Consider the following 24,718-nt stretch of genomic DNA (forward strand, 5'->3'; position numbering starts at 1 on the left):
TCCAGCGGAAGGTCCACCACGACAAAAAAAATAAAAGTTTTATATCTAACGTATTTACGGGCCGATTTGTCTGCTTTTTAAAATATATACTGGCTATGTAAGTAGAATCATATTTGCATAAAATGGTCTTCCTAGGTGGTGCCAAGGTCGAGATATTTCGAAAAACCGTATTTATGGTCCGATTTGGTTCGAATTTGGCGTATGTGGTTGAAACATAATAAATCATAGATTTCCAATAAATTGACCCTGAATTGGCGCTTAAGTCAAAATATAAAGTATATTCTACATAAAATACATGTTTTATTTGCGTTAAAAATTAATTTAAAAGCAATATTAACAAAAATATAACGATGGAAATTTATGTCACGTCACGCCACGTCACCTCACGTTTCACACTTGGGGTTGTAAAAGAGAATTGAAACAATTTGCATTAATTCAAAAAACTCTAAAAACAACTAGAATTGCTCCAAATCATATTAAAATAAGTTTCATGAAATTAGCCATCCACAATTCGCAGAGTTTTGCCATTTTGTAAGAAAAGAAAAAATCAACTTCCATTTTTTGTCACGTAACGACCCTCCCTTTAAATTTTTATATTTCAGGACCAAGCAGTTCGATTGATTTCATTTTTCGGTTAAATATAGAGCTAAGTATGTGCTATACAATGGCCCAAAAAGTTAAAGAAAACAAATGGTATTCCTTTTTTGTATCACATTGAAATCGTACGACTGTCACGTGCGCCACCATGGGAATGCCCATATTTCTTTTTACTATCTGAAAATTTGGATAAATAAGAGCCAAATAACATTAAAAAACAAAATCGCAGTGTGGTAGTTTTTGCAAATTTTGTATATAACAAGTAAGAAAGTCTAAGTTCGGGCGGAGCCGAACATTAAATACCCGGCGCAAGTATTAAATATATGTATTTCACCTTTCCGGAAGCTACGTGGTAAGCCGGGGTGTATCAATTTTGAGTAAATTAGCGTCCTTAAATTTCGAAATATTGAAGTTTCAAGCATTTCCGAAATTTACCGTTATATGAAAAGCGGTCTCAATTTTAGTCCGATTTCAATTATTTTCAACGTTTTGCTTTTATGTGGCAAGCACAATAACCATACCGAGTTTGGTACAAATTGGTAGAACGGTTACCGAGATACATATATGTAATCATAAGTGGGCGGTGCCACGCCCATTTTCCAAAATTTTGCAAGCATCAATTTTGAATAAATTAGCTTTAATATTTACTGATTTATAGAAGGCTTCGTATTTCTCCAAATTACCGTTATATGGGATGTGGGCGTAGTTATTGTCCGATTTAAAATGTTGTAGCAAGGCTAACAACTGTGCCAAGTTTGGAAGAAATTGGTGCAGCGGTTACCAAGATATACCATAAGTGGGCGTGGCTACGCCCATTTTCCAGAAATTTATAATATTCTTATTTTTCGTCAAAAAATTATTGTAAATATCAATTTTGAGTGAATAATCTTCAGTAGTTACTAAAATATCGCAGTTTTCGTATTTCTGAAGATTACCGTTATATGGGAGGTTGGCGTGGTTATTGTCCGATATTGCCCATTTTCAATACCATCCGTCCTACGCCCGAAAGAAGTGCACGTACAATGTTTCGTTAAGATATCTCAATTTTTACTCGAGTTATCGTGTGCACAGACGGACGGACGGACGGACAGACAGTCACCGCTTAATCGATTTCCCTTTTCATTCTGATCATTTATGGATACATTTGTCTATATCTATCTCGATTCGTTTTGCCTGTTACAAACAACCGTTATGTGAAATCTATTTTGAGATTTATTGAAATAAATCACACCCAATTTAGCACGCGGAAATTTCATATGTTCACTCAGCGAAGCGCGTGAGGAGAATGTAGTATTTGATAATTTCAATTGCATAAATGAGTAGTTGCAAAGTGCGCTATGTAAAATTTTTTAGATTTTTTGTTTTTGGTGGATTAGGTACCAGTATTTAAAGTAGTTTCATGTCCACTAACAACACAGTGCAAAATCTTTTTATATTCTGAAAAAATTAGCATCAAATGTTAACTCTTCTTCCAAAAGTCGCTATCATACTTATAAACTTTCAAAAGTATACATCTTCTGATGAACTTAGAAAACTGCTTTAGGTCGTATTGTTATCTTATGTCATGATATGTTATGTTCAAATTTTCAGGTAATAATAAAAAAGATTCAATTTAAATGTTACTTGTTGTCGTAGTCATTTTTTCAAATTTATGGCTTTCTATTATAAAATCACATAACGCTGTTTGCAAGTGGACTACTCAAATGTAGAGTTGAGTCTCGTAAAAAAAACCTTCAAACTTGATTTCCAAAAATTTTCATTTTTACACACTCAGGTTTCTGGCATACGGGCGACGATATATATCTTCATTTAAAGTACAAAACCGCGTATCGTCACAAGCTCTTGGCTCAATCCTTATCCATACGTCCTGAAATTATACCAGCCAAAAATGCGATTGCTTTATAAAAAAAGAGAACCATTTTGAAATATGAGTGATTTTACTCTCTGGAAAATAATTTATGCAACCTCACATACGCGGTTTTGCATTTTGGTGATACGCGGTTTTGCAATTTAAACGAAGATATGTACATACATCGTCGGCCGCTGTGGTGTAGTGGTAAGCAGTGCGCACTTCCACTCCGCAGCACCCGGGTTCAAACCCTGGTGAAAGCAACATCGCAAAAATATAGAAAAAAAGGTTTTTTCTTAACAGCGGTCGTCCCTCGGCAGGCAATGGCAAACCTCCGAGTGTATTTCTGCCATGAAAAACAGTTTCTCATAAAAATACAATCGCCGTTCGGAGTCGGCGTAAAACTGTAGGTCCCTCCGCTTTGTGTGACAACATCAAGGCGCACGCCACAAATCGGGGGAGAAGCTCGGCCAAACACTAACATATGTGTAAGCGCCAATCTATTATTATTATTATGTACATACATAGCTGTATGTGTATCAAATTCCATAACCTTATCAGTGGTTCCAGAAATAAGCGATATGGAAATAGCATTTTCTATGGGTACCACATCCCCGTTTCGAATATATATCATTTTCGCCATAAGTACGCTCTTAAAAGCATAAATAGCTATGACAAATTTCAGAACGTTAGCATAAGCGGTTCCAGATTTAAGCGATATGAGAATTTCAGTTTGTATGAGAACTGATATGCCCCGTTTTAATAAATCTACCACTTTACATCGTAAGTACGGTATTGACAACATATGTGACACAACTCAAAATCCAACTTTTGTCAGGAATTGCGAAAAATCAAATGCTAATCATGAGTGCAAGGCAGACTTTACCTTAGGGTTTCGTAACAAATTATAACAAAAATTTGCTCCAACTTTTTCTGAAAGCGTCGCTGTGTCAAATTTTACGACGTTAGCATGCACGGTTCCCGAGAAAAGCGATATGAGAATTTCAGCTTGTATGGGCGGTGCCACGCCCCCTTTTACAAAATCTACGACTTTTCGCCGTAGGTACGGTATTGGTAACATATGTTGCTGTGTCAAATTTCAAGACGATAGCATGCGCGGTTCCAGAGATAAGCGATATGAGAATTTCAGTTTGTATGGGCGGTTCCACGTCCCCTTTTCCAAAATCTACCACTTTCCGCCGTAGGTACGGATTGGTAGCATATATGGCCGCATGGGCCACGCCCCTTTTCCGATATCTACCGCTTTTCGCCATAAGTATGCTCTTGAAAGTATAAATAGCTGTGTCAAATGTCAGGACGTTAGCATAATGGTTTTAGAGATATATCAGTTTTCACATTTTAGTCTGTATGTCAGATGCCACGCCCCCTGGATTAGAGGAAGTCATGTCCTTTAAATCGGTGTATGTTTCACTGAAATCGAGCGAACGGTGCCCTCAAAAAAGGGAGTTCAAAATTTTCTTGTGGTGTATTTATATATAGATTTCTTAAATTTTAACCAAAAAAATCAACAAGTTGTAATCGGTGTAAAAAAATTTTAATTATACTCACGTATTTGTGCTCGTACGTCCTACTGTAATTTACAATGATTTTTATTTTTGGAGTTTAATCAATAAAAATTAAATATAATAATTAGTATTTGAGTTTTATTTTTTCGCTCAAAGGAAATTATTATTACTTGATTTTTATTTTTCCGATCAAAAATATTATGTATATTATACGCAGAAAGAAGTTCTTCGCAAAAATATATCCGGTCCCCTTTTCCGCCAACACAGAAAGGAGAATTCTACTTAGTAAGGGTTATAATCCCTAAGCGCGGCCGAAGGCCGCGTACGCAGAAAGTTCTGCGCAAAAATACTTCCGGCCCCCTTTCCCCCCAACACAGAAAGGAGAGTTCTACTTAGCAAGGGTTATAATGCCTAAGCGCGGCCGAAGGCCGCCTACGCAGAAGGAAGTTCTGCGCAAAAATACTTCCGGTCCCCTTTTCCGGCAACACAGAAAGGAGAGTTCTACTTAGTAAGGGTTATAATCCCTAAGCGCGGCCAAAGGCCGCCTACACAGATAGAAGTTCTGCGGAAAAATACTTTCGGCCCCCTTTCCCCCCAACACAGAAAGGAGAGTTCTACTTAGCAAGGGTTATAATGCCTAAGCGCGGCCGAAGGCCGCCTACGCTGAAGGAAGTTCTGCGCAAAAATACTTCCGGTCCCCTGTTCCGGCAACACAGAAAGGAGAGTTCTACTTAGTAAGGGTTATAATCCCTAAGAAGGAAGTTCTGCGCAAAAATACTTCCGGTCCCCTTTTCCGGCAACATATTATATATATGATTATTTTATGATTTTTATTTTTTCGCTCAAGATAATAATTACACTGTGCGACAGCTCAAATCTGTATTGAATAAAACCAAATGCAAGTGATAGTTTTAGATGTCAATAATTCTACGTTACTGGATTTTTTCGAGTTTAGCTCATTTAAGGAAGATATCCTTGATTGAATCCTTGCACACAATTTATTGCCTAATTAGGTTAAGTTCTTGAAAAGTATACTTAGAAAATACTAATACAAAGGTTTTTGATACGAGGAATTCATTTTTGAAGTTTGTTTTTTAGTAGGTCTGCGCTAGATGGCGCCGCAGGCCAATTTAATTGAATTTCATTGAGTTTTTTCAAATAAATACTAAAATTAGAGGTCTCTATTAAAAAAGTCTCGATGTGAAATTTACATTGTTCGTATTACAAATACCAATTTTAAACACCGCAATCTATGTTTTAAACAGAAATTAATTTATTTATTGTATTTTGTTTGTTTTTTTTGTACCTAGTATTTTTTCAAACTTTCCTTCTATGCTTTTTATTTCGATTAAAAATCATCGTCATAATTATTTTATTACTCTCGCTTGATGGTATAATTTTGCTATACGACAGTTTAAAAAAATTTCTTTGGTATTTTAATTAAAAAATGGTTGATTGTGAAAGAAAATATCAACATTATTGTTGGATATGTGTTGGTGGATAATAGCTACAGCTGATGACGTAAATACAAGCAATAACTTTGTAAATTTTTCACATGGCAATGATGACAATGATTTTGAAAAAAAGAAATAAGGAAAGTTTAAAGATAAAGTAGACAAAAGAATAAAACAAAATACAATAAATAAAGTAATATCTGTTTGAAATATTAATTGCGGTGTTTTAAATCACATCGCGAATTCATTATTTAATCAAGACCTCTAATATGAGTACTTATTTGAAAAAAAAAATATTAATACAAATCAATAAAATTCAAACAAATTGCCCTAAAGCGCCATCTACCGCCAAGCTAATGATAAACGAACTTCAAAAATGAATTCATCGTATCAAAAAACCCTTATGTTAGTATTTTCTAAGAATATTTTTCAAGAGTTTACCTAATTAAACAAAAAATTACGTGCAAAGATTAAAGTAAGGATAACGTAGTACCATTGATATCTAAACTATTATATGCATTTGGTTGTACTCAATACCGAGCCAACAAGTTTAATTTTGTCGCATAGGGTTTATTATTGAGTTTTACTTTTTCACTTAAGAATAATGATCATTAAAAAATTCAAAAGCTATACCAGCGTGGTTTCCGACGTATCCTTTTCAGAGGTAGCGATACCCTAATAAAAGGATTAAGTCCCAAAATTTTCTGGTCAAAATTTCAGTAGGTTGCGTCTGTATGGCCTTTTCAATTATATAAATAATCATTATTTTTAAATAAAACTCAATAATAACTATTATCTCTGAGCGAAAAAATAAAATCGTAAAATAATCATCATTTGTGATCGAAAAAATAAAAGTCAAATAAAAATTATTTTCGTTGAGGGAAAAAAAAAAACTCAATAATAACTATTATTTTTGAGGAAATAAATAAAAATCATAAAATAATGATTAAATGCTGATTTAAATTATTTTACTCATAATAATTACCGTCCCTGAAAAATAACCATTATGTTCGTACTCACACTTGTCTATTAACAGCTTGACTATTTTTCTTCAGATCTTAAAAATCAAACTTGTTTTGAAGAGGGGATATTACATAGAGCTTTAAAAAGATGTATAAAAATATATTGCTAGACTTAGCTTGTTGGGAGCTTTCATCTTGTAAATTGAAAAAACCCCTATATTTGTCAACTTTTTTAACTTTGGCCATCGCTTATTTAAAAAATGTCAATAAAAGTTACCAAATATATAGTATTTATTTAAAAGTAAATTTTTTTCAAACAAATTGGTACCTCACTTGCGTAAAGTTAAAGTTAAGTCTTGAATTTATATACGTATGTATGTGATTTAAAAACTTTGCGGGACGGTGCTTAAGGAGGCTAAGCGCAATGTGTTTGTATACCAAATTTGGTCGAGATCGTTGAAGTAGTTTTTGAGATACACATATGATATAAGTTGTATTTAGGGATTTTATTGTTGTTATTTATTTTCTACTTTGTACTTATTTCTACTTTGTATTCATTTTTAATTTGAAGAATATTAGAATGTTATGTTGTGATTTCTTTCAAGAAGAAAATTTTTGATAGTCATTGTAAAATTTCATAAAGAACTTTCTGGTTACTAAAAGAAAATTTTTTTCATTATTTAAAAAGATCCCATAATCATTATTACCTGGAATTGTGATACTACAATTGGAGTAATGTAGGGATCTTATTGCTGTTATTTATTTGTTTGGAAATGGTTCTACTTTGTACTTATTTCTACTTTGTATTCATTTTTAATTTGAAGAATATTAGAATGTTATGTTGTGATTACTTTCAAGAAGAAAATTTTTGATATTCATTGTAAAATTTCATAAAGATCTTTCTGGTAATTAAAATAAAATATTTTTCATTATTTAAAAAAAAATCATTAATACCTAATCCTACAATTCCCAATATCATTATTACCTGGAATTGTAATACTACATTCTCAGGCCCATTTTTCTAAAATTTTATGAAAAAACCAAATTTTTGCTAACGAGACATTGTATACATCAGAGGTTCCCAAACTTGCTTTTCTCGTAGATTCCTTTCAAAACTTTACTGGTTTCGGTGGACCTCTGCTGCCCTTTCTAACATATTCCCGAAGCTCATCAAAAAATTTTATTATTTATCAAGAATTGGAATTCTAGCACATAAATCTATTAAAGCTCTTTTCTTGATAAATTATCAAGATTGAAAATGCTATTGACAAGCGTTTATAAATTGAAATTTCATATGAAAATTATAAATTTTGTATATTGAAAAATTTCTATCATTTAAATACTGAATGTGCCGGCATTTGAACCTGGGACACCCAGAATTTATAGCCGACATTTCTACCTACTCGGCTACGGCAGTCTAAAGCTTTTTTGCTTTTAAATTAATATTTTTCATATGAGACAATGAAATCAGTTCCGCTCATTTGGAAATCAGTTCTTGTGAAAATCGTAGAGCTTTTTATTTTCTAAATATTCTCACAGAATGCGATGGGAGCTTTTACGTGATAAAAATCTTGATAAAATTTCTTTACAAAAAATTTATCAAAAAAACGCAGACTTGGGCAGTAAGTCTGTCTAACCAGGGTGCGGACAATAACCGACTTCAGCATCAGGCGCTAAACGGTTAAGTAGTATATCAAGCAACATTGATGGGTCTTCAACAAATACTGCTAAAAGACTTATAAGCAACCAAGAAATAAATGTGAAATTAAAGCTCAATTGAAGGCCTATCTTAAAGAAAACCGAGCTCATCTCGGTGAAAATCCTCTCGATTGGAGGAAAACTAAACTAAAATACGACAAATTTACAGATCTGGCCCGCAAATATTTGAGCGCTCCAGCCGCCAGCGTTCCAAGTGAGCAATTCGTCAGTGCAGCCGGCCTTATATACGATCCTCTAAGAAATCGCCTCATGGGAGAAAAGAGATCAAAATTAATTTTTTGAAATATTATGCCCCTTTTGAATTTTGACTACTACATTAAAACACTGTATAGGTTAAGCACTCGTTCAATGTTCTAATAATTTACAAATTTTTTAAGTAATAGAAACGACGACTAAGTTGATTATAGATTTTTTAATTTTATTCCTAACACTCGCATTCGCAAATTCGCATTCGCATTCGCGAATGTGAAAAATATGACATTCGAAACATCCCTACTTGATACAACAAAACCACAAAGCTTTTTACGCCAAACTTTAAATTCAGAAACTGACAAAAGAGAAAAGACCGAATCTAGAAAAATGGATGATAAAATGACACTGAAGATGGCACAACGCCGAAACCGGTTTGTCTGCAAACCAAGCTTGACAAGGGATGACAGAAACTTGTTCCAAAATAAATCATCTTACCACCCTGTCGGAAAAATCACCCAACACTAACATACAAGCATCAAAAGTGTTCCACCGTCTCATGGATGGCCAAATAGAGTTGTCATTTGCTACGTGAAATCCAACAAGTTGTCTACAGTCCCGTCTTCTCAGTGAGAGCAAAAAACTAGATAGACCTTCTGATATTGAAGGCAACATGGGTTTTTCCCACCTGCATCCCCTCGGTGGCTCTCAGTCATTGCTGAGCGAAGTTTTCACCAGTTCTGATGGCGGCTTCGACGGTCGAAGTGGGGAGTGCTATAACTGGTTGCGGATCGAGGAATGCCTGGTCTAAGCCAACTGTGGCCAAATGGTGAGATGTCTCATTGCCAGGCACTCCCGAGTGACCTGGCACCCAAAGTAAAGCGAGCTGCTTATGTTTGCCAGAATAATTTAGTTGAGACTTGCATTGTCGAACTAGTTTGGAAGTATTTATACGTAGTCTATGGCTTTGAGGATTGCAAATACTTCAGCTGGAAGACCGAAGCATATTCCGTAAGATAAAAGTGAAGTTTATCCGAATTAACTTCGAAAAAGATCCCAGATCCTGGCCCAGAGTCAAGGTGTGAGGTCTCAGTGCTGGAATTAAACCAGCATTCCCCCTTTAGGGAACTCAGCATTATAGATACGAGTGCTCAAATCTCTGCCGCCAACAATTACCGCCTCGCCTCACTCAGTGTTATACCAACATCCGTTTCTTTTGGCTTCCCCACGTATGAAGACACAAAGTGACGATATAAGTACAGCAGTGCGCCAAGAGGACTAAACACCACTCAAAAAAATTAAAGTTAAATAAAGAGGCTATCAAGCAACCATTTTAGTTATTTACTATCGAAACCAGACAAATTTTCGTGGGCCCCCACTTACAACTCGTGGACCCCCATATTTTTTTAACGCCAACGTAGACCCCCGTCGAGTCTTCCGTGGACCCCCGGGGGTCCACCTGGACCACTTTGGGAATCACTGGTATACATATATCAATTTTGAGTTAATATTGATGAATTCCTTAGTCACGCCGCTCAAGAACTCTGAAAGTCCGGTACATACCAAGGATGTTGCAAATATTTGCATTCGCATTCGTTATGCGAATGATTCGCGTCATTTTACACATTCGCTTCGCCATTCGAATTCGCATCAATTGATACGAATATTTTGCGAATGCGAATGTGTACATGGGCAGAGTACGCAGTTAACGACCACTAAGCACACAATCGCATGTGTTTAAGGTTGTTCTAATTTAACGTTTAGTTATTTTACAGGCAAAACAACCCTTGTACGCTGGGTGCCCTCAAATGTGTTCCATTTTTTGTTAACGTTTGCACTTTATCCTCCTGTTGACTACGGTTGCCAGACGTACTGATGTTATCAGTACAGTACTGATTTTTCAACTCTTGTACTGATTTTATTCATTTCTTAAATCAGTACGCTCATGTCCTGATTTTGAAAAATTTGTACTGATTTTTACTGAATTTTCAATTCAAACAAAATACTTTAGGATTTTCTTAAGGTTTTTACATAACGTTGGAACTTCCTTAAACTGTAAAAAGTAAAAAGAAACTAATTTAATTATAGTTGACATGTTTCAGATAATGTTTGATATGCCCAAGAAATTAATACAACAAAAAGATCATTCGTTTTATGGGCATATCGCAGGGTCGTTACGTACCAGTTGCGATAATTTGATGGAGCTAAATTATTTAAAAAGAAGGCTGACGTTTTTATGTCGTGTGTTGTTAGGTACCTCGAAAATTACTTTCAGTTTAATAACAACAAATTTGAGTAATCGAATGGCTTTTGCTCATAACTTTGACTATTTAAACACTGAAGATGGAAATGATGTTATTATTGATATTCAAAAATGTCATAAATATAAAACAATTTATTGGCTTCTGTGTACAATGATGTGTACACTCATGTTAAAATGAATAACACTTATTTTTATGAACTATATTTTATTTAAAAACACGTACTCTTGCGTATTAAAGTACTATCAGTTGCTTACATTCATAATTTTGCTTCGAATAAAAATGTAATGATTTTTGTAGCATGAAAAAGTCAAAAGTACTTTATTCGTCGAAAGTGAGCAATTGTAGAGTCCGACCGATTAATCGGCATCGGAATCGGCTACTATCGGCACAAAATTGAGCATCGGCATCGGCCTTTTTTCGCCGATTATTTGAAATTTCTCTTCATATGTTCAGGTGAAGCGACAGACAGCAGCAACATCAGACAGCTCACAGAAATGCATTTTTTTTAGTTGAAGTTGTTTCACGTTTTTTCCATACGAAAGTATGTTCGACGATTTTCTTTTATATGGAGGACACTGCCAGCAAAAAAAAAATTGCTTTAAACTTGCACTCAGGGTTACCACTGCAAAACTTTCTTTTCTACCAAGAACTGGTTCAAACCATGGCTTGTTGCCTACCATTTCTTGTAATCAAGAAAACGGCATTTGACATCGCTAAATACTTTTATTTTTGCTGGTTTTTATAAAATAAGATTTCCAGGTAAAAAAAGGCAAGATAATAGCTATCTATATATATAATACGCGAAGGCATTTTTTGTGCAGCATAAAAGATCTGCACCGTTCGTTCGATTCTCAAAAATGGGGTGTCAAATTAAAGCGCTTGGCCTGTAGATGTGCAATAAGGTTTTATTTTTTCGAAAAGAGTTGCCACCTGTTAAATAATTAAACTCAAGTTATTTACTAATCAATGCCCTCAGATCCGCACCGTCCGTTCGATTTTCAAAAGTGAGGTACCAAATTAAAGGGCTTAGGGTGTGGATGTTCAAGAAGGTTTTACTTTTTCGAAAGAAGTTGCCACCTGTTAAGAAATTTAGCTCAAATTAATTAAAAAGTTAAATCAATTATTAATTATGGGTATCAATCGAAATGGTTTTGAAAAGGCTTTATAACTTAACTACGTATAGGAGGGTTGCCACATGTTAAAAAAATGTAATTCAATTTTAGTTAAAGGAATTTAGTAAGTGAATAAGGTATCGCTATATGGGTGTCATACAAAAGAGGTTTAAGAAGGTAGTAGTTTGAAAATATTTTGAATAGGGTTGCCACCTATTTTCTAATTGAACTATTTTTTATATGAAATATTAACGATAGATGTCAAATGAAAGAGCTTCAATACTTAGTTTGACAAGTTAGAACATTTTTGGTGTGTTTGAGGGTTGCCCCAGTTTAAAGGGCTAAACTAAAATTATTTAAATTAAATTAAAATTTATAAGTTAAATGAATTACTAACCGTTGGTTATCAATGGAAATGAGTTTAAAATCCTTTATTTAATAACTATATTTAGGAGTATTGCCACGTGTTTAAAAAATAAATTTCCACTCAATTCCTCAGTTACATGAAATATTTATAACAATGTCAGACGACAAATATTTAAGGAAATTTTAGTTCGAAAATAATTTTTAAGAGGGTAAGTTACATGAAATTTAAGCTGGACATTTGTTTTTTTTTTGTTGAAAAAATTAAGCTCAAATTATTTAATAAGTTAAATGGATTGTCAAAAGATGGGTATCAATCGAAATGGGTTTGAAAATAATTTATTTCTAAACTGCATTTAGGAGAGTTGCCATGTGCTTAAAAAAAATTTATTCAACTTAATTCATCAGTTAATTGAAATATGTATAACAACGCCATGCGAAAGATTTAAGTTTGAAAATACTTTTAAAGGGGTTACCACCTGTTTGAAAAGTCGAATTTGTTTTACTTATACGAAAGATACATAAACGAAATATCGAAATATTAGTGTCAAACGAAAGAGTTTTAAGAAAACTATAGGCTGATCATAGTGAAATAATATAAAGTGTACCAGGTAACTGACGTCTTCATATTTGAAAGCAAAATTTGATTTTGTTATTATATTTTCTTTCGTTTGTGGTATTCGCTTTTTTCAATTCTGGCAGTAACCCTTGGTTTGGTTGCACATCTCTGTCCTATTTCGGCTTAGATCCTCTTCTTTCTGGACTGAAAACAACAGCACTGCAACGCTATGTGTGCTTTTGCGCAAGCGGCAAGAGTCTCTTGGCATATTTTGTTAATTTTTTTATTCAAATCGAAAAAATTCACAAGTTCTCACTCAAAAAGGTTAACCTGAAAGTCAAATCAAAGAAAAGTTTGTGATAATAAATTGTCAAATAAGAGTGCCGAAATAGAATGTCATTGCTATCTGGCACACTTTATATTATTTCACTATGTAGGCTGATAATATTTTTATTAGAGTTAATAATAATAATATCCCAACGGTTTTTACCCTCCATTGCCGCCCATCCGCACGAGGAGCGCAGTCCGCATGACGTACGGAACCAGTATTTTCAATTTTTGCGCCGAGTCACGATAGGCGGGAGTTTGTTAAGTGTCGAGATCTAAAACTGTTCAGCTACAGAACTAAATTCATCAGCCGATTTTATGTGTTTATTTTAATGATTCATTTATTGAGAGAGGACAGTATCGATTTCTTAATGCTGAAAAGCGGATCTGATATATCAAACGTGCTGGAATGAGAGTTAAAATCCTGGCATAAGCAACGGAGTGGGTCGTGCAATTCAAAATTAGATTTACAAGCTTTCAGAAATAGGGGGAAAAAGTGTCTTGATACCCGGGAGGGAACATTAAGGCTAACTTCGCCAAGAAGAAGCGGACTTGAAATTGAGCCTGTTAGTAATTTAACTATAAAAATTGTACCAAGCATTTGCCTGCGGCTGGAAAGTGTAGGAAGATTAATAAGTTTTAATCGGCTCGTATAAGGTGGAAGGTTATATTGAGAATCCCAACGGAAATTTCTTAAAGCAAAAAGTAGGAATTGTTTTTGAATTGACTCTATCTTGTCTGAGTAAATTTGATACCTTGGATTCCAAACCACCGAACCGTATTCCAGAATTGGCCTAACTAATGTTGTAAACAGGGTTTTAGTGATATAAGGGTCACAAAATTCTTTTGACCATCGTTTCACAAATGCAAGTACACCTTTAGCCTTGTTGACTGTCACATTAATATGAAGATTAAAATTAAGCTTAGGATCCATTGTGATACCAAGGTCCACAAAATTGTATACCTGTTCCAGGTTATGGTTACCTATTGTATAAGAAGTGGGATGAACAGCTCTTCGCGAGAAGCTCATTACTTTACATTTCTTAAGATTTAGAGGCATAAGATTTACTTGACACCAGTAAGCCATGCTGTTTAAGTCAGATTGTAGCAAAGACCTTTCTTTAATTGAAACGTACGATTTATAAAGCTTTACATCATCTGCATACATTAAAATTTTGGAAAATTGTATATCTGTAGAAATATCGTTTATAAAAAGCAAGAACAGAATCGGGCCTAGGTGGCTACCTTGAGGGACTCCTGAAGTAACATCAATGACGTCACAGATAGTATTTTTAAACATTACCCTTTGTGATCTATCATAGAGGTATGAAGAGATCCAACGTAGAAAATTAGGTGGAAAACCAAGAAGATCAAGTTTGTAGATGAGCAACGAGTGGCACACTTTGTCAAATGCTTTACTGAAGTCAGTATATATAACATCAACAGTTTTGCTTTCACTAAATGCTTTTGAGATATAGGATGTTAATTCGAGTAAATTTGTAGAAGTTGATTTGCCCTTGCAAAATCCATGTTGACTATATGAAATGCTAGAAGAGATAGAATGCGTCAACTGATTTGTTATAATTGCTTCAAATAATTTAGGAATTGCAGAAAGCTTAGCTATTCCCCGGTAGTTCTCCACTGCTACCGCTTTTATGTAACGGGGTTATGAACGATTCCTTCCATATGGTTGGAAAAAACGCCCTCTTTAAGAGATAAATTAAATATCGCTGTTAACGGCTCATAGAGATAATTAGAACAATTTATAAGAATACAAGTAGGGATCTGGTCAGGACCATAACTGAAAGACTGCTTTAAGAATTTCAGATAAACTACTACATCATCGGGAGATATTACTGGGATATTTATTGAGTTCATTGGACATAGTTTAAAAGGATAGTCAATGTTAGCATGTGAGTTAATGGAATAATTGGATTTAAAAAACTGAGCGAACATGTTAGAAATTGTTTGATTATCACTAGAGACGGTATTTTGATACTTCATGGCGGAAGGAAACCCACGTACATTTCGCTTGGAGTTTACGAAGTCATAAAATGATTTGGGGTTATATATTATACGCCGTTTGATTTTACACAAGTAAGCTTTATAACACTTTGTTTAATTCAAAAAACTTATGACGCAAAAGTGAGTATTTTACATAGTATGAGTGTAAACCGGTTTTTTTGTGTAATCTAAAATAACGCGACTTTCTGTTTTTCAAATTTTTCAGTTCTTTAGTGAACCATAACTGTGTTTGCTCTTCAGGAACATACATGCGTTTAGGCACATGCTTTTCAAATAATTTATGTAAAGTAAAGTTAAAAAGTGCAACGCTTTGTTCAATATTTTCTTTAAATGCAGGCCACGACAATTTAGACAGTTCTTTGTTAAGCATTTTAAAGTTGGCTTTCGAAAAATCAAAGCAAATATTTGGTTCGTATGCTTGGGTACTGCAATTTTGACCATCACTTATAACTTCGTAAGATACCTCCATAGCAGGGTGGTAGACACCTTCGGGCAAAACTAGTGGATCACACTTATTTACAACGGACTTAGATGCATCATCAACATAAACAAGATCTAATACTTTACCAAACTTATTGTGAAGTACATTAACCTGAGTTAGGCAGAGTTCAGCCATCTCCTCTAAAAATACGTTGTTGCACGCTTTAGACGCGAAAGGTACGATATCATTGTCAATGATGTTCCATGATATGCTTGGTAAATTAAAATCACCCAACACAATCATTGAGTCAGAGGGTTTAGTCAGTAAATTAACTGATTTCAGTAAAGAGATGAGTCGTTAATACACCAATGTGTCAGATCGGGGAGGGATATAGCATAGAGCTAAGTAAATAGACCCTTTTCCAGCCTGTACACGAATGCATTTGAACTCTACTGAATCAATGTGTGGAAGATTAACTTCTTCAGATGGTATTGAAGAGTCTACAGCGAAGAGTACGCCACCGCCGATTCTGTCCTCCCTATCTTGTCTATAGATATGATAATTATTTGGAAGAATCTCTAAATTGAAAATGTGAGGTTTCAGCCAAGTTTCAGTAAAAGAAAGAATATTATAATTACATTCAAGGCCTTTAAAGTATAAGTTCGTTAATTTAGTATTTAAGCCTCTTACATTTTGGTAATAAATACTTAAAGCAGATTTAATAATTAGTTTTTTAATTCAGTGTTATGACGGGGAATATTAGCTAAGTTATTTACTTTTTTGGGCCTATATTCGAATTCACGAACGAAAGCTCCGGGGGGCAAAAAGAACTACTAAGCAGCACATTAAAATTATCTAAATTTACGTCAATTTTAAATGAAGCAATATTTCTTTCGTAATTAAAATTAAATTTTCTGATGCTTAAGTCGACAGTTGTAATTTTTGATGAGATATAAAGCTTTATATCGTCTTCGGTAGTGTCTCTCGAAAATCTAGAAACAAAGATTGACTTCTTTGGCGGAACCACAACTAATTTCCTTGTATCAGACTGGAGTACCGGTGGAAGGGGTTGAGTTAGTAGTTGAGCATAGGGAAGGCGGTGGAGGCTTTGAAGATGATGCCACCGCTTCAATGGGGGAAGGGGAATATACTTCAGGCTCTTTATTATCCGAAGCAGATTTCGTTGCACGGTCTTTTGAGGCTGAGGATTCTGATGCTGGAGGACACGGAGAGGATAAATTAATTAAGTCCGTCGGAAGATTATTCTGACGTGCAACGGCAGCAATTTCCTTAGATGGACTTTGAAGACGCTTACGTTTAGACACACGGATATCCTTAACAGATTGCAAGGTATCTAAGCATTTGAATGATTAAAATATATTTTCATAATGCTTAAATTTTTCTGTCAGTACAGACAATTCTCTTCCTATTTCTGGTTTGCCTAAATAGCTTGAAAAGATCAACTTCGGTTGACCTGCACTTTACGCAAGACCAGCGAAGGCCCTTGCCATCATTAATAGCGTCCAGAATTCTTCCCATCAAACCAGCACATTTCAGATGGTAAATACCATCACACAGCCAGCACGATAAGTAGCATTCAGAATCGCTTTTAATTTGGCAAGTATCAAGATCACACTTCATATTGAAAGATTTATGTAATACACTCTTTAATAAAAGACAAACAAAATAAATTATAACAATTAAGGAGCTGATGTAAATAGCTTTAAATAAATGTAGCGAACAGTTTGAGTATCACTGTAATTATGGCACTTAATAAACGCAACGCAAACAGCTGTGACAAGAATTACTAGAAGAAGTAAACAAAAAGAGTAGAACAAATGTGCAAAAACGAAATGAAAGTTAACTACAAAGGATACAACAACAATGATAGCAACAAATGACTCGGCAAAATTCGAATGTATGCTAGTGAAATTTAATTAAATTTACTTTAATATAAAACCAATAACTTTCACTTAGCTTCAATTATTTCACACTCTGATGCTCATGAGCACTTTTTATCACTACTTTAACACAGAATTAGCACAATGAACTTAGTAAGTAGAAAGCCAAAATCAGAGCACAATAAAGTTCAACTTCACAGCTTGACGTTTGCTTAAATGTGCAAACCACCACCAATTTTTTTTGAAGGTCATCACATCTGCAACGTTATTTCGAATTTCCAAAATGAGAAGTCAAATTAAGGAACTGGGATTCTTCATAGATATGCACAGGTTTTATTTTTGGAAGTTACAGGGAGATTTGAAATTTTATGAAATGAAAACCGACACCATGCGAGACCTCTCATCACTGAGAAATGGTTTAGATTAATCATTAGGAATATTTCTAGAGGTTTTTGAATAGGGTTTCACCTGTTTAAAAAATTTAATTAAATGTTGGCGTTTTGACGCCATGCGGGTTCACTAGTTTTGTACATATTGTGTGTGCTTTAACCAGACCCACCTACCGACCTGTATTTCGAACCGCTGAATCCGAATATGAGGACCGTTTAACTTCTACACCTTCAAAATTTCGATTAATATCCGGAAAACCGAAAAAATGGCAACAAATTCGCATAATTTATAGTTTTAATAAAGCCTTCGGAGTAAATGACGTGAAAAATCGTAGCTGAAAATAAAATTGCGAAAAAATTATGAAGTAAATAAACATAAGCAAGGTAAAAAAACCTCACGGTTATGCTTGACAAATGTCCGGGTCTAAGAGCCTCCGGGCTTGGGACAAAATCTGCGCTGCGGGTTTGCCATTAATTTCTTCGAGTTGCGGTTAAAAACGTTGAGATTCTCAGATTTACTGGACTAACAATAAGTTGTTTTCTTTTTATTTTTTGTGTATGACAAAAATTAAATTTTCTGTAAACACGTACATTTATTATGTGGTATGCTTTTGATTCGCTCTTCTAGTGTCGTTTAAAATATTTTAACATCATTGCCATTGTTGAAACTATTAGAGATGTTTTCTGTTTTATGAGCAAAGAAACCTACCAAATTTTAAGCATCCTACCATCCTACCAACGAAAAAAAAAAACCGATTTCGGTAGGAAAAGTCCAAAAGGGTTGCCCCTGCTTGCACTTCCTTATACTAGAATTAAATGGTCAACAAAACTGCATACCAAAATTCTGATTAAAAAGTTTAAAATTTTGGTGAAAATAAGCAGAATTTTTCTAATTTTTGTACAAAGTTTGAAATCTGAATTTATAATCGTAGAAAATTGTTTCATAGTAAAATAATAATAAAAAAAAAATAAATAAAAAAATAAAAATATTAAAAATAAAAATAAAAATAAATAACAAATAACAAATAAAAATGAATAAAAAGTACTTTGAAAACATATTGAGAGCCATTTTGCCTATGCCTTGAAAGGGTTAAAAAGCGTTTCATATATGACAGACTCTGCATTAAAGGGTTAAATGCTGCACTTTCGTAAAGATTTCGACCAGTATAACCATTTTTGTTATATAAATTTTTTTGTGAAAGCTGATAGTTTACGAGTTGTTAGAGTTTAAAGGAAGCTTTTCTTTTTCCAATTTGGCCACTCGGGTACAGCATCCAATGCCCCAAAAACCAAATCTTAAGATAAAATAAAGAGAAATCTTTCAGAAACAGTGCTAATGGTGTATCAAATATAGTGCTTTCTAATAGAATAGGAGCCAAAATCCAAAATTTCAAAAAAGTGACATTTTGAACGGTATTTTGAGGGTTAAGTTATTGTTGTTGTAACTTCTCTATAATTTTCCTACATTATATCATCATTTATCTTCACGATAAAAAAATGTTCATTCCATTATCTCTTTTCTAACCGAAGATCTACGATTTAAAAAAAAAAAACCCGTGTTTTGCCTATAGTGCGGCGTCTTCCAAACGTACTGAAACTACCCAAAGGGGCCAGAAGCGCCCCATTAGTTCTATTGGAGCGCTCCATATTCAGCAGCAAGCGCTCCCTTCCTAATTTCATACTTCATTGTATTTTAACATTGTGTGTCATTAGAAAGAAGCGCTCCCTTGCTGCTCCCAAAGAAGCTCTTGGTGAGCGCTTCAACTAAAGCATTTAAAAAGCGATGCATGCAAATTTTATCTTTTATATAATATTTTTGTTTTAATGAAATAATGGCGTTTTTGTAAACCATTTGATGGTTTTATTAAGTGTACTTATAAACATGTTTTTTTTCCTTTCTATGTGGTATACATACGAAAATACATACATACATACATATATGTGACCTGGTCTACGGAAAGGGGGCTTAGGTGTCAAAAAATCAATTTTCACTTTTTGGTTGATTCGGATGGAAGATGAGATGCTTTTTCACGTGGTGAAAAGCAGAAAATCCTAACTTGCTTAGAAGTGTACTAAAAATGTAGAGAAGAAGAGTAAAAATACGACAAAATATAATTTATTGATAATGAACAAAATACATTGAATTATAAGCTATAAAGACATGATTATACACTAGAAAAACGTATTATGGGCCAAAAATAATAATGCTGAGTAGTTTATGTGTTTTTCTTTGTTGTCGTTTTCCTTGAGATCTTTTTACGTGTTGATCCTGAGGAAGATGGACCGGTTCCTCGTCTGGTTTGAGAACATCTTCACTAGTTTTTGCCTTCCGTTTCTTCGATGGCAAATCTTTCGGCAATGGAGCCACAATATCTACTTTAGATATATCCGAAACTAAGCTGCGAAGATTGTGATAGATGTACCACTGACGTTCCAAAGATAAACCGGATGGTTGTATAACTTTCGGCATTTCAGGATCGATAGGTTTTAACAGAAGCTTAAAGGACTGCACTTCTTCACTGTCTGCGAATTTCTTTGTTTTTACACAATCTGTAGAGATTATGAAATGATGGAATTGCGTTATTCCAACAAGTGACTTGTACAGTGGTTTAAAATAGCTGTCCCATTCATACCAGACGACTTTTTCAGCCGATATAGCTTTATTATAACCCCCAGGTGATGATGCCTCGACACACTGCAGTAAATCTGCATACGTGTCGATGTTACTGACGGCATACTTACTTTTGAAAATACCGAAGTAACGATCAGGCGCGAACTTAGTGTGCCCGGTAAGTAGAAAATTGAATAAAACAGTTTTGTTAAGACCCCGAGCCAAACACCATTGCAGATATGATAGTACAGTGTTATTCTTATTCTGCCCAACACAATTGTCACAGAAAAGAACGAGTGTTTCAATGTCTTTATAGTAGGTTTGCAGGTGATAATGCAGGATGCTCACAACACAGTTAGGTCCTTTACCAACGTCATCTTTTTCGTCTATCATGTAATTGTACTGTAAAAAAAAATATAAGTAAGATCCTGTAAAGGCGAGCAATTTGAGTTCCTATGATTCAGTTTGAAATTCTAACCTGAACTTTTTGTTTTTCGTCTGTAATTCCGAAGACTCCGCACTTCTTGGTTGCTTTGAAGTATGCTGTACCAGGTTGTTGTGGACTGACAGGGTAGTGAACGGTTTGGGCAAAATCAAATGACAGAACGACTGCTGTAGGGTCAGTATTTCTACACCAACTTTGATAATATTCTCGTTGATTTCGGGCTCGGTGGAGGTGATCAAGAAATTGATTAAGCTTCTGTGCGCGTTCAATGTCAGTAACACCTTTGGCTTGCGCAATCGATATTGTGTTTCCTATTAAAAGAAAAAATACTGAATTTAATCTCAACGTTTGATACAACTATAAAATGAGAAAATAATGAGCTACTTACCACGGCAGACATCGCAGAGATCATCCGCTGGTTTCATAACTCTAACATGGGGTATGTATTTGGACCATATCCGTCGAAAACTGCAATTACTCATCTTCAATTCGTCATCACTGAGTGAAGAAATGTATTTTCGATAAATTGAGGACTTCGTCTCGCTGGATGGCAGTTTCATTATCCGAAAATCCTTAAATTTTGGGAGTCGTCCGGGCAGTGGAAGAGCCATTAAATCGGCTATAGACTCGATGAATTTAACAGCTTTTTCGATGTCAGCCGGTTTAAATGACTTTGGATGTGTACTCGGTTTATTTGCCAGTCCGTGTTGGCGCACTGTTACACCCTGTGCGTGAAAATGACGTACTAAATTTTCGTAACGCTTCGTACAAAAAGGAAAAACGAACGACAAACAGGTACTCTGTAGAAGGTAAATTGAAGTCTATGCCTCATAACTTCTGTATCCTGTCTCTGTCCATATTTCTTCCGCCCAGCAAGCTTTGCGTATACACTTTCTAGCTTTTCGTTACTCATAATTCCAGCTTCGATGTGACTTAGTATCACTAAATCAAGTTCATTTTTCGACATCTCTAAACAATTGTTCCGCGTACTCTCGATCATTTCCCGTGGTATCAGTGTATGGCATTCATTATTACAACAATCTTTTGACAGAAATTTTGTTACCAGCTCCTCCTCCTTTACATCAACAACATACAGGTCCATCTTAACAAAAGTTTGTTCGGTATCATCTTCTGCCTGAGATACACATACTTCGTCTTCATCATCATCGCTCTCTTCATAGTTTTCATCATCCTTTTCATGGAAATATTGTCCGTATACGGCACTGAACTCCTCATCAACACTCATGTTTCATTTCATGCGAAATGCGAAGACGATAATCAACAGAAACAGTAAACGTCACTTCTTCAGTGTTACTTTTTTAAATGTTCCACACTAGCAACTTACACGATGAACTATAATAATATTCCGACCAACAACAACACTTACTGGACCAACAACAACACTTACTGGACGTCCGGCGCGGAGAACAATTAACGAAATAATGAGAAACTGACGAAACGATTTGCTTACTTTTAACAGCTTTTTCACAGAAAACTAGTTTTCGCACGTAAGCTCCCTTTTCGTAGACCAGGTCACATATGTACATAAATTAACTTTTTTTCAAAAGAAAATATTTTATGTTACTACTCAAAATGATATTTATTTCTGAGCATTGTTAGAAATTTAAAAACTTATTTTTTACTTTGCTTTCGTACTGCTCCGTACTTGCTCCTTTGGGGAGCAGCTCACTTTCAGTCCCGTTGGGTATTACCTATCTTTGGATGTATATACATTAGACTGCATCAACAAAAGAAGTTGCGGTTTTTCCGCCGGAATTACAAAATTTATTATATTTTAAGACGTCCACCAAAATATTTCGTAAAAATATTAAGATTTAAGTGAGCTGGACCGATTTGAAAATACCCCAAAAATTAAGTTTTTTATGAATAAAAATAGTTTCTTAAAGAACTTTTTGAAAAAAGTCCCCTCAGATGACAATCTAGATTAAGCTTAAAAAATCTGCATAAAAATATTTCCAACGGAATCGCAAGAATGAGATTTTTGATGCTGTTTTTTTTACTTTTTCAAAGATTGCTTTACGAAAAACTTGAATAACTGGGCCAAAAATATTATGATTTAGACTTATGGGATCTCAGTAGAAAGGTATTTTTACACTGTTTTTATTTCTGGCCAAAAAACGTCATTCGTGTTTCATCTTTTTTCTTCGAGTACCAACACATCTTAATTCAACTTTGAATGACGTTCGTTCCTCCTACCTTTCTCTTCCATTCTTTGAATGAGTTTATTAGCAAAGAAATAAAAAGGGTGAGAAAATACCTTTCCAATGACACCTCAAATCTCATCATTACGATTCCGTTCAAAATTTTTTTTTAATTTTTTTTAAATATTTTTATGCAAATATTTTGAGCTTAAACCGTTTTGTCATTAAGAAACTATTTTTATTCATAAAAAACTCCATTTTTGGACGTATTTTCAAATCGGCCCAGCTCACTTAAATCTTAATATTTTTCCGAAATATTTTGGTGGACGTCTTAAAATATAATAGATTTTATAATTCCAGTGGAAAAATAGTACCGATTTTTTTTGTATGGGGAGTGATGCAGTCTAATATACATACATATAATACTTCTGTTCGTGTGTTTGTGAGTAAATCGATTTCAACGAAATTTTTTGTGTGGGCTCGAGTAAGGTCTCTGGATAGTCTGGATAGTTCAAATTCCCAGCTTGACCTGCCAGGTGGCGCTGTTATTGTTAAAAATCATAATTATGATACGATCTGCCTTATATTCGAGATACTTATGTATTGGTAACGGTAAGGGCAATACTATTGCAAAAAACAGCCCCAGGTGACGCTGGGGTCGAGTTATTACTAAAAATCGTCAAGTGAGAAAAAGTGCCGTGAATGTCCGATTACATCGACGTGCTGTACCGCCGAGTATGTCGAATTCCCGTGTGTTCCGATTGGCCTAATGAACGTGAATTTCCAATATTACTGTGAGTTAAAGCTCCATTCAGAGACTCCAGGATAGAGTTGTCCAGGCGTCAATCTCAAATGACCAGATTTAAATCTACCATTTCGCTCCTTCATAAGAGCCTTAAGGTATTTCGACTGAAATAAGTCTGTGTATATGGGATTTCTGTAGAACAACGATACTCACCAATTTTTAAATTGCCACCAACTATACCAAGGACAGCTTCACCATCGAACCGGATCATTGTTGCTGCCAGGGAGTGAATGGGAAAAAGCCCTTCAAATTTATTTCGTTGTGCGATTAACCGTGCTATGAAACGCCAGAATATTGGAGAATTTCAAGAACTTCTTCACGAACATACACTTTCGTTAGGTTATTAAAGACGACATTGGAAATATGCCTTCTGACAACCACCAAACCGTAATATTAGCAGATAAATGTATCACAGGAAATCGTGAACGTGAATTGTTGGTGAAAATGTTGGTCCAAAATATTTCAGTAAAAAAAATTAATTTTGGTCGGGACGAAGTTCGCCGGGTCTGCTAGTAGATATTAATTAGCAATAGAAGCCAAATCAACAATTTTTTAAATTTTTGTCTGTCTTCCCGTCTGTGTGTCTGTCCGTCTGTATGTTTGTACGGACTTCACTGGAAAACTAATGCATGAAATTGAATACAGTTTTCACCGAGGTCTAACCTAAAATATAGGAAGAAAAAAAAATATTTAGTAAAAAAAATTAATTTTGGTCGGGACGAAGTTCGCCGGATTTGCTAGTAGATATTAATTGGCAATAAAAGCCAAATCAACAATTTTTTAAATTTTTGTCTGTCTTCCCGTCTGTGTGTCTGTATGTTTGTACGGACTTCACTGGAAAACTAATGCATGAAATTGAATACAGTTTTCACCGATATATTGCTGGACGTTTGAGAGTTTGCACCTGTTTGAAAATTGCAGTTTATGGAAATTGATAAGCTAAGGTAAACATTGCAATATGACTGTCAAAAGAAAGAAATAAGGTTTGCAGCCGAAAAATTTTTGGTGGAGGTTTTCACATATTTTAAAGTTTTAATT

General features: G+C 34.7%; 2 protein-coding genes across 4 annotated transcripts in view; one reads left to right on the forward strand and one right to left on the reverse strand.

The window, feature by feature from the left end:
* The window catches only part of LOC118734174 (calpain-D), a 145,661-nt gene that overhangs the window by 16,837 nt on the left and 104,106 nt on the right, over positions 1–24,718 (forward strand). The window lies entirely within an intron of this gene.
* LOC118734175 lies at positions 20,507–21,497 on the reverse strand. 2 transcript variants are annotated; one of them, XM_036463897.1, is made up of 3 exons: positions 21,102–21,496; positions 20,747–21,024; positions 20,507–20,670 (listed from the first exon to the last, which is right to left on the reverse strand). In XM_036463897.1, exons 1-3 carry the CDS (start codon positions 21,123–21,125, stop codon positions 20,658–20,660), a joined length of 315 nt encoding a protein of 104 aa, XP_036319790.1. In that variant the 5' UTR covers positions 21,126–21,496; the 3' UTR covers positions 20,507–20,657. The 2 variants fall into 2 exon arrangements, with proteins under 2 accessions (XP_036319790.1, XP_036319789.1); XM_036463896.1 differs by lacking the exon at positions 20,507–20,670 and having other exon boundaries at positions 20,677–21,024; positions 21,102–21,497.

Source organism: Rhagoletis pomonella, unplaced genomic scaffold, assembly GCF_013731165.1.
Source record: "Rhagoletis pomonella isolate Grant_MI unplaced genomic scaffold, Rhpom_1.0 Rhpom_scaffold_00002, whole genome shotgun sequence".
Taxonomy (NCBI): domain Eukaryota; kingdom Metazoa; phylum Arthropoda; class Insecta; order Diptera; family Tephritidae; genus Rhagoletis; species Rhagoletis pomonella.

Excerpts from the sequence above, each read along its gene's own strand:
- LOC118734175 (XM_036463896.1), bottom strand. The coding sequence starts at position 21,125 with ATGATCTCTGCGATGTCTGCCGTG. Across the intron at positions 21,025-21,101 it reads TCTCTGCGATGTCTGCCGTG|GAAACACAATATCGATTGCG; the intron begins GTAAGTAGCTCA and ends TTCTTTTAATAG.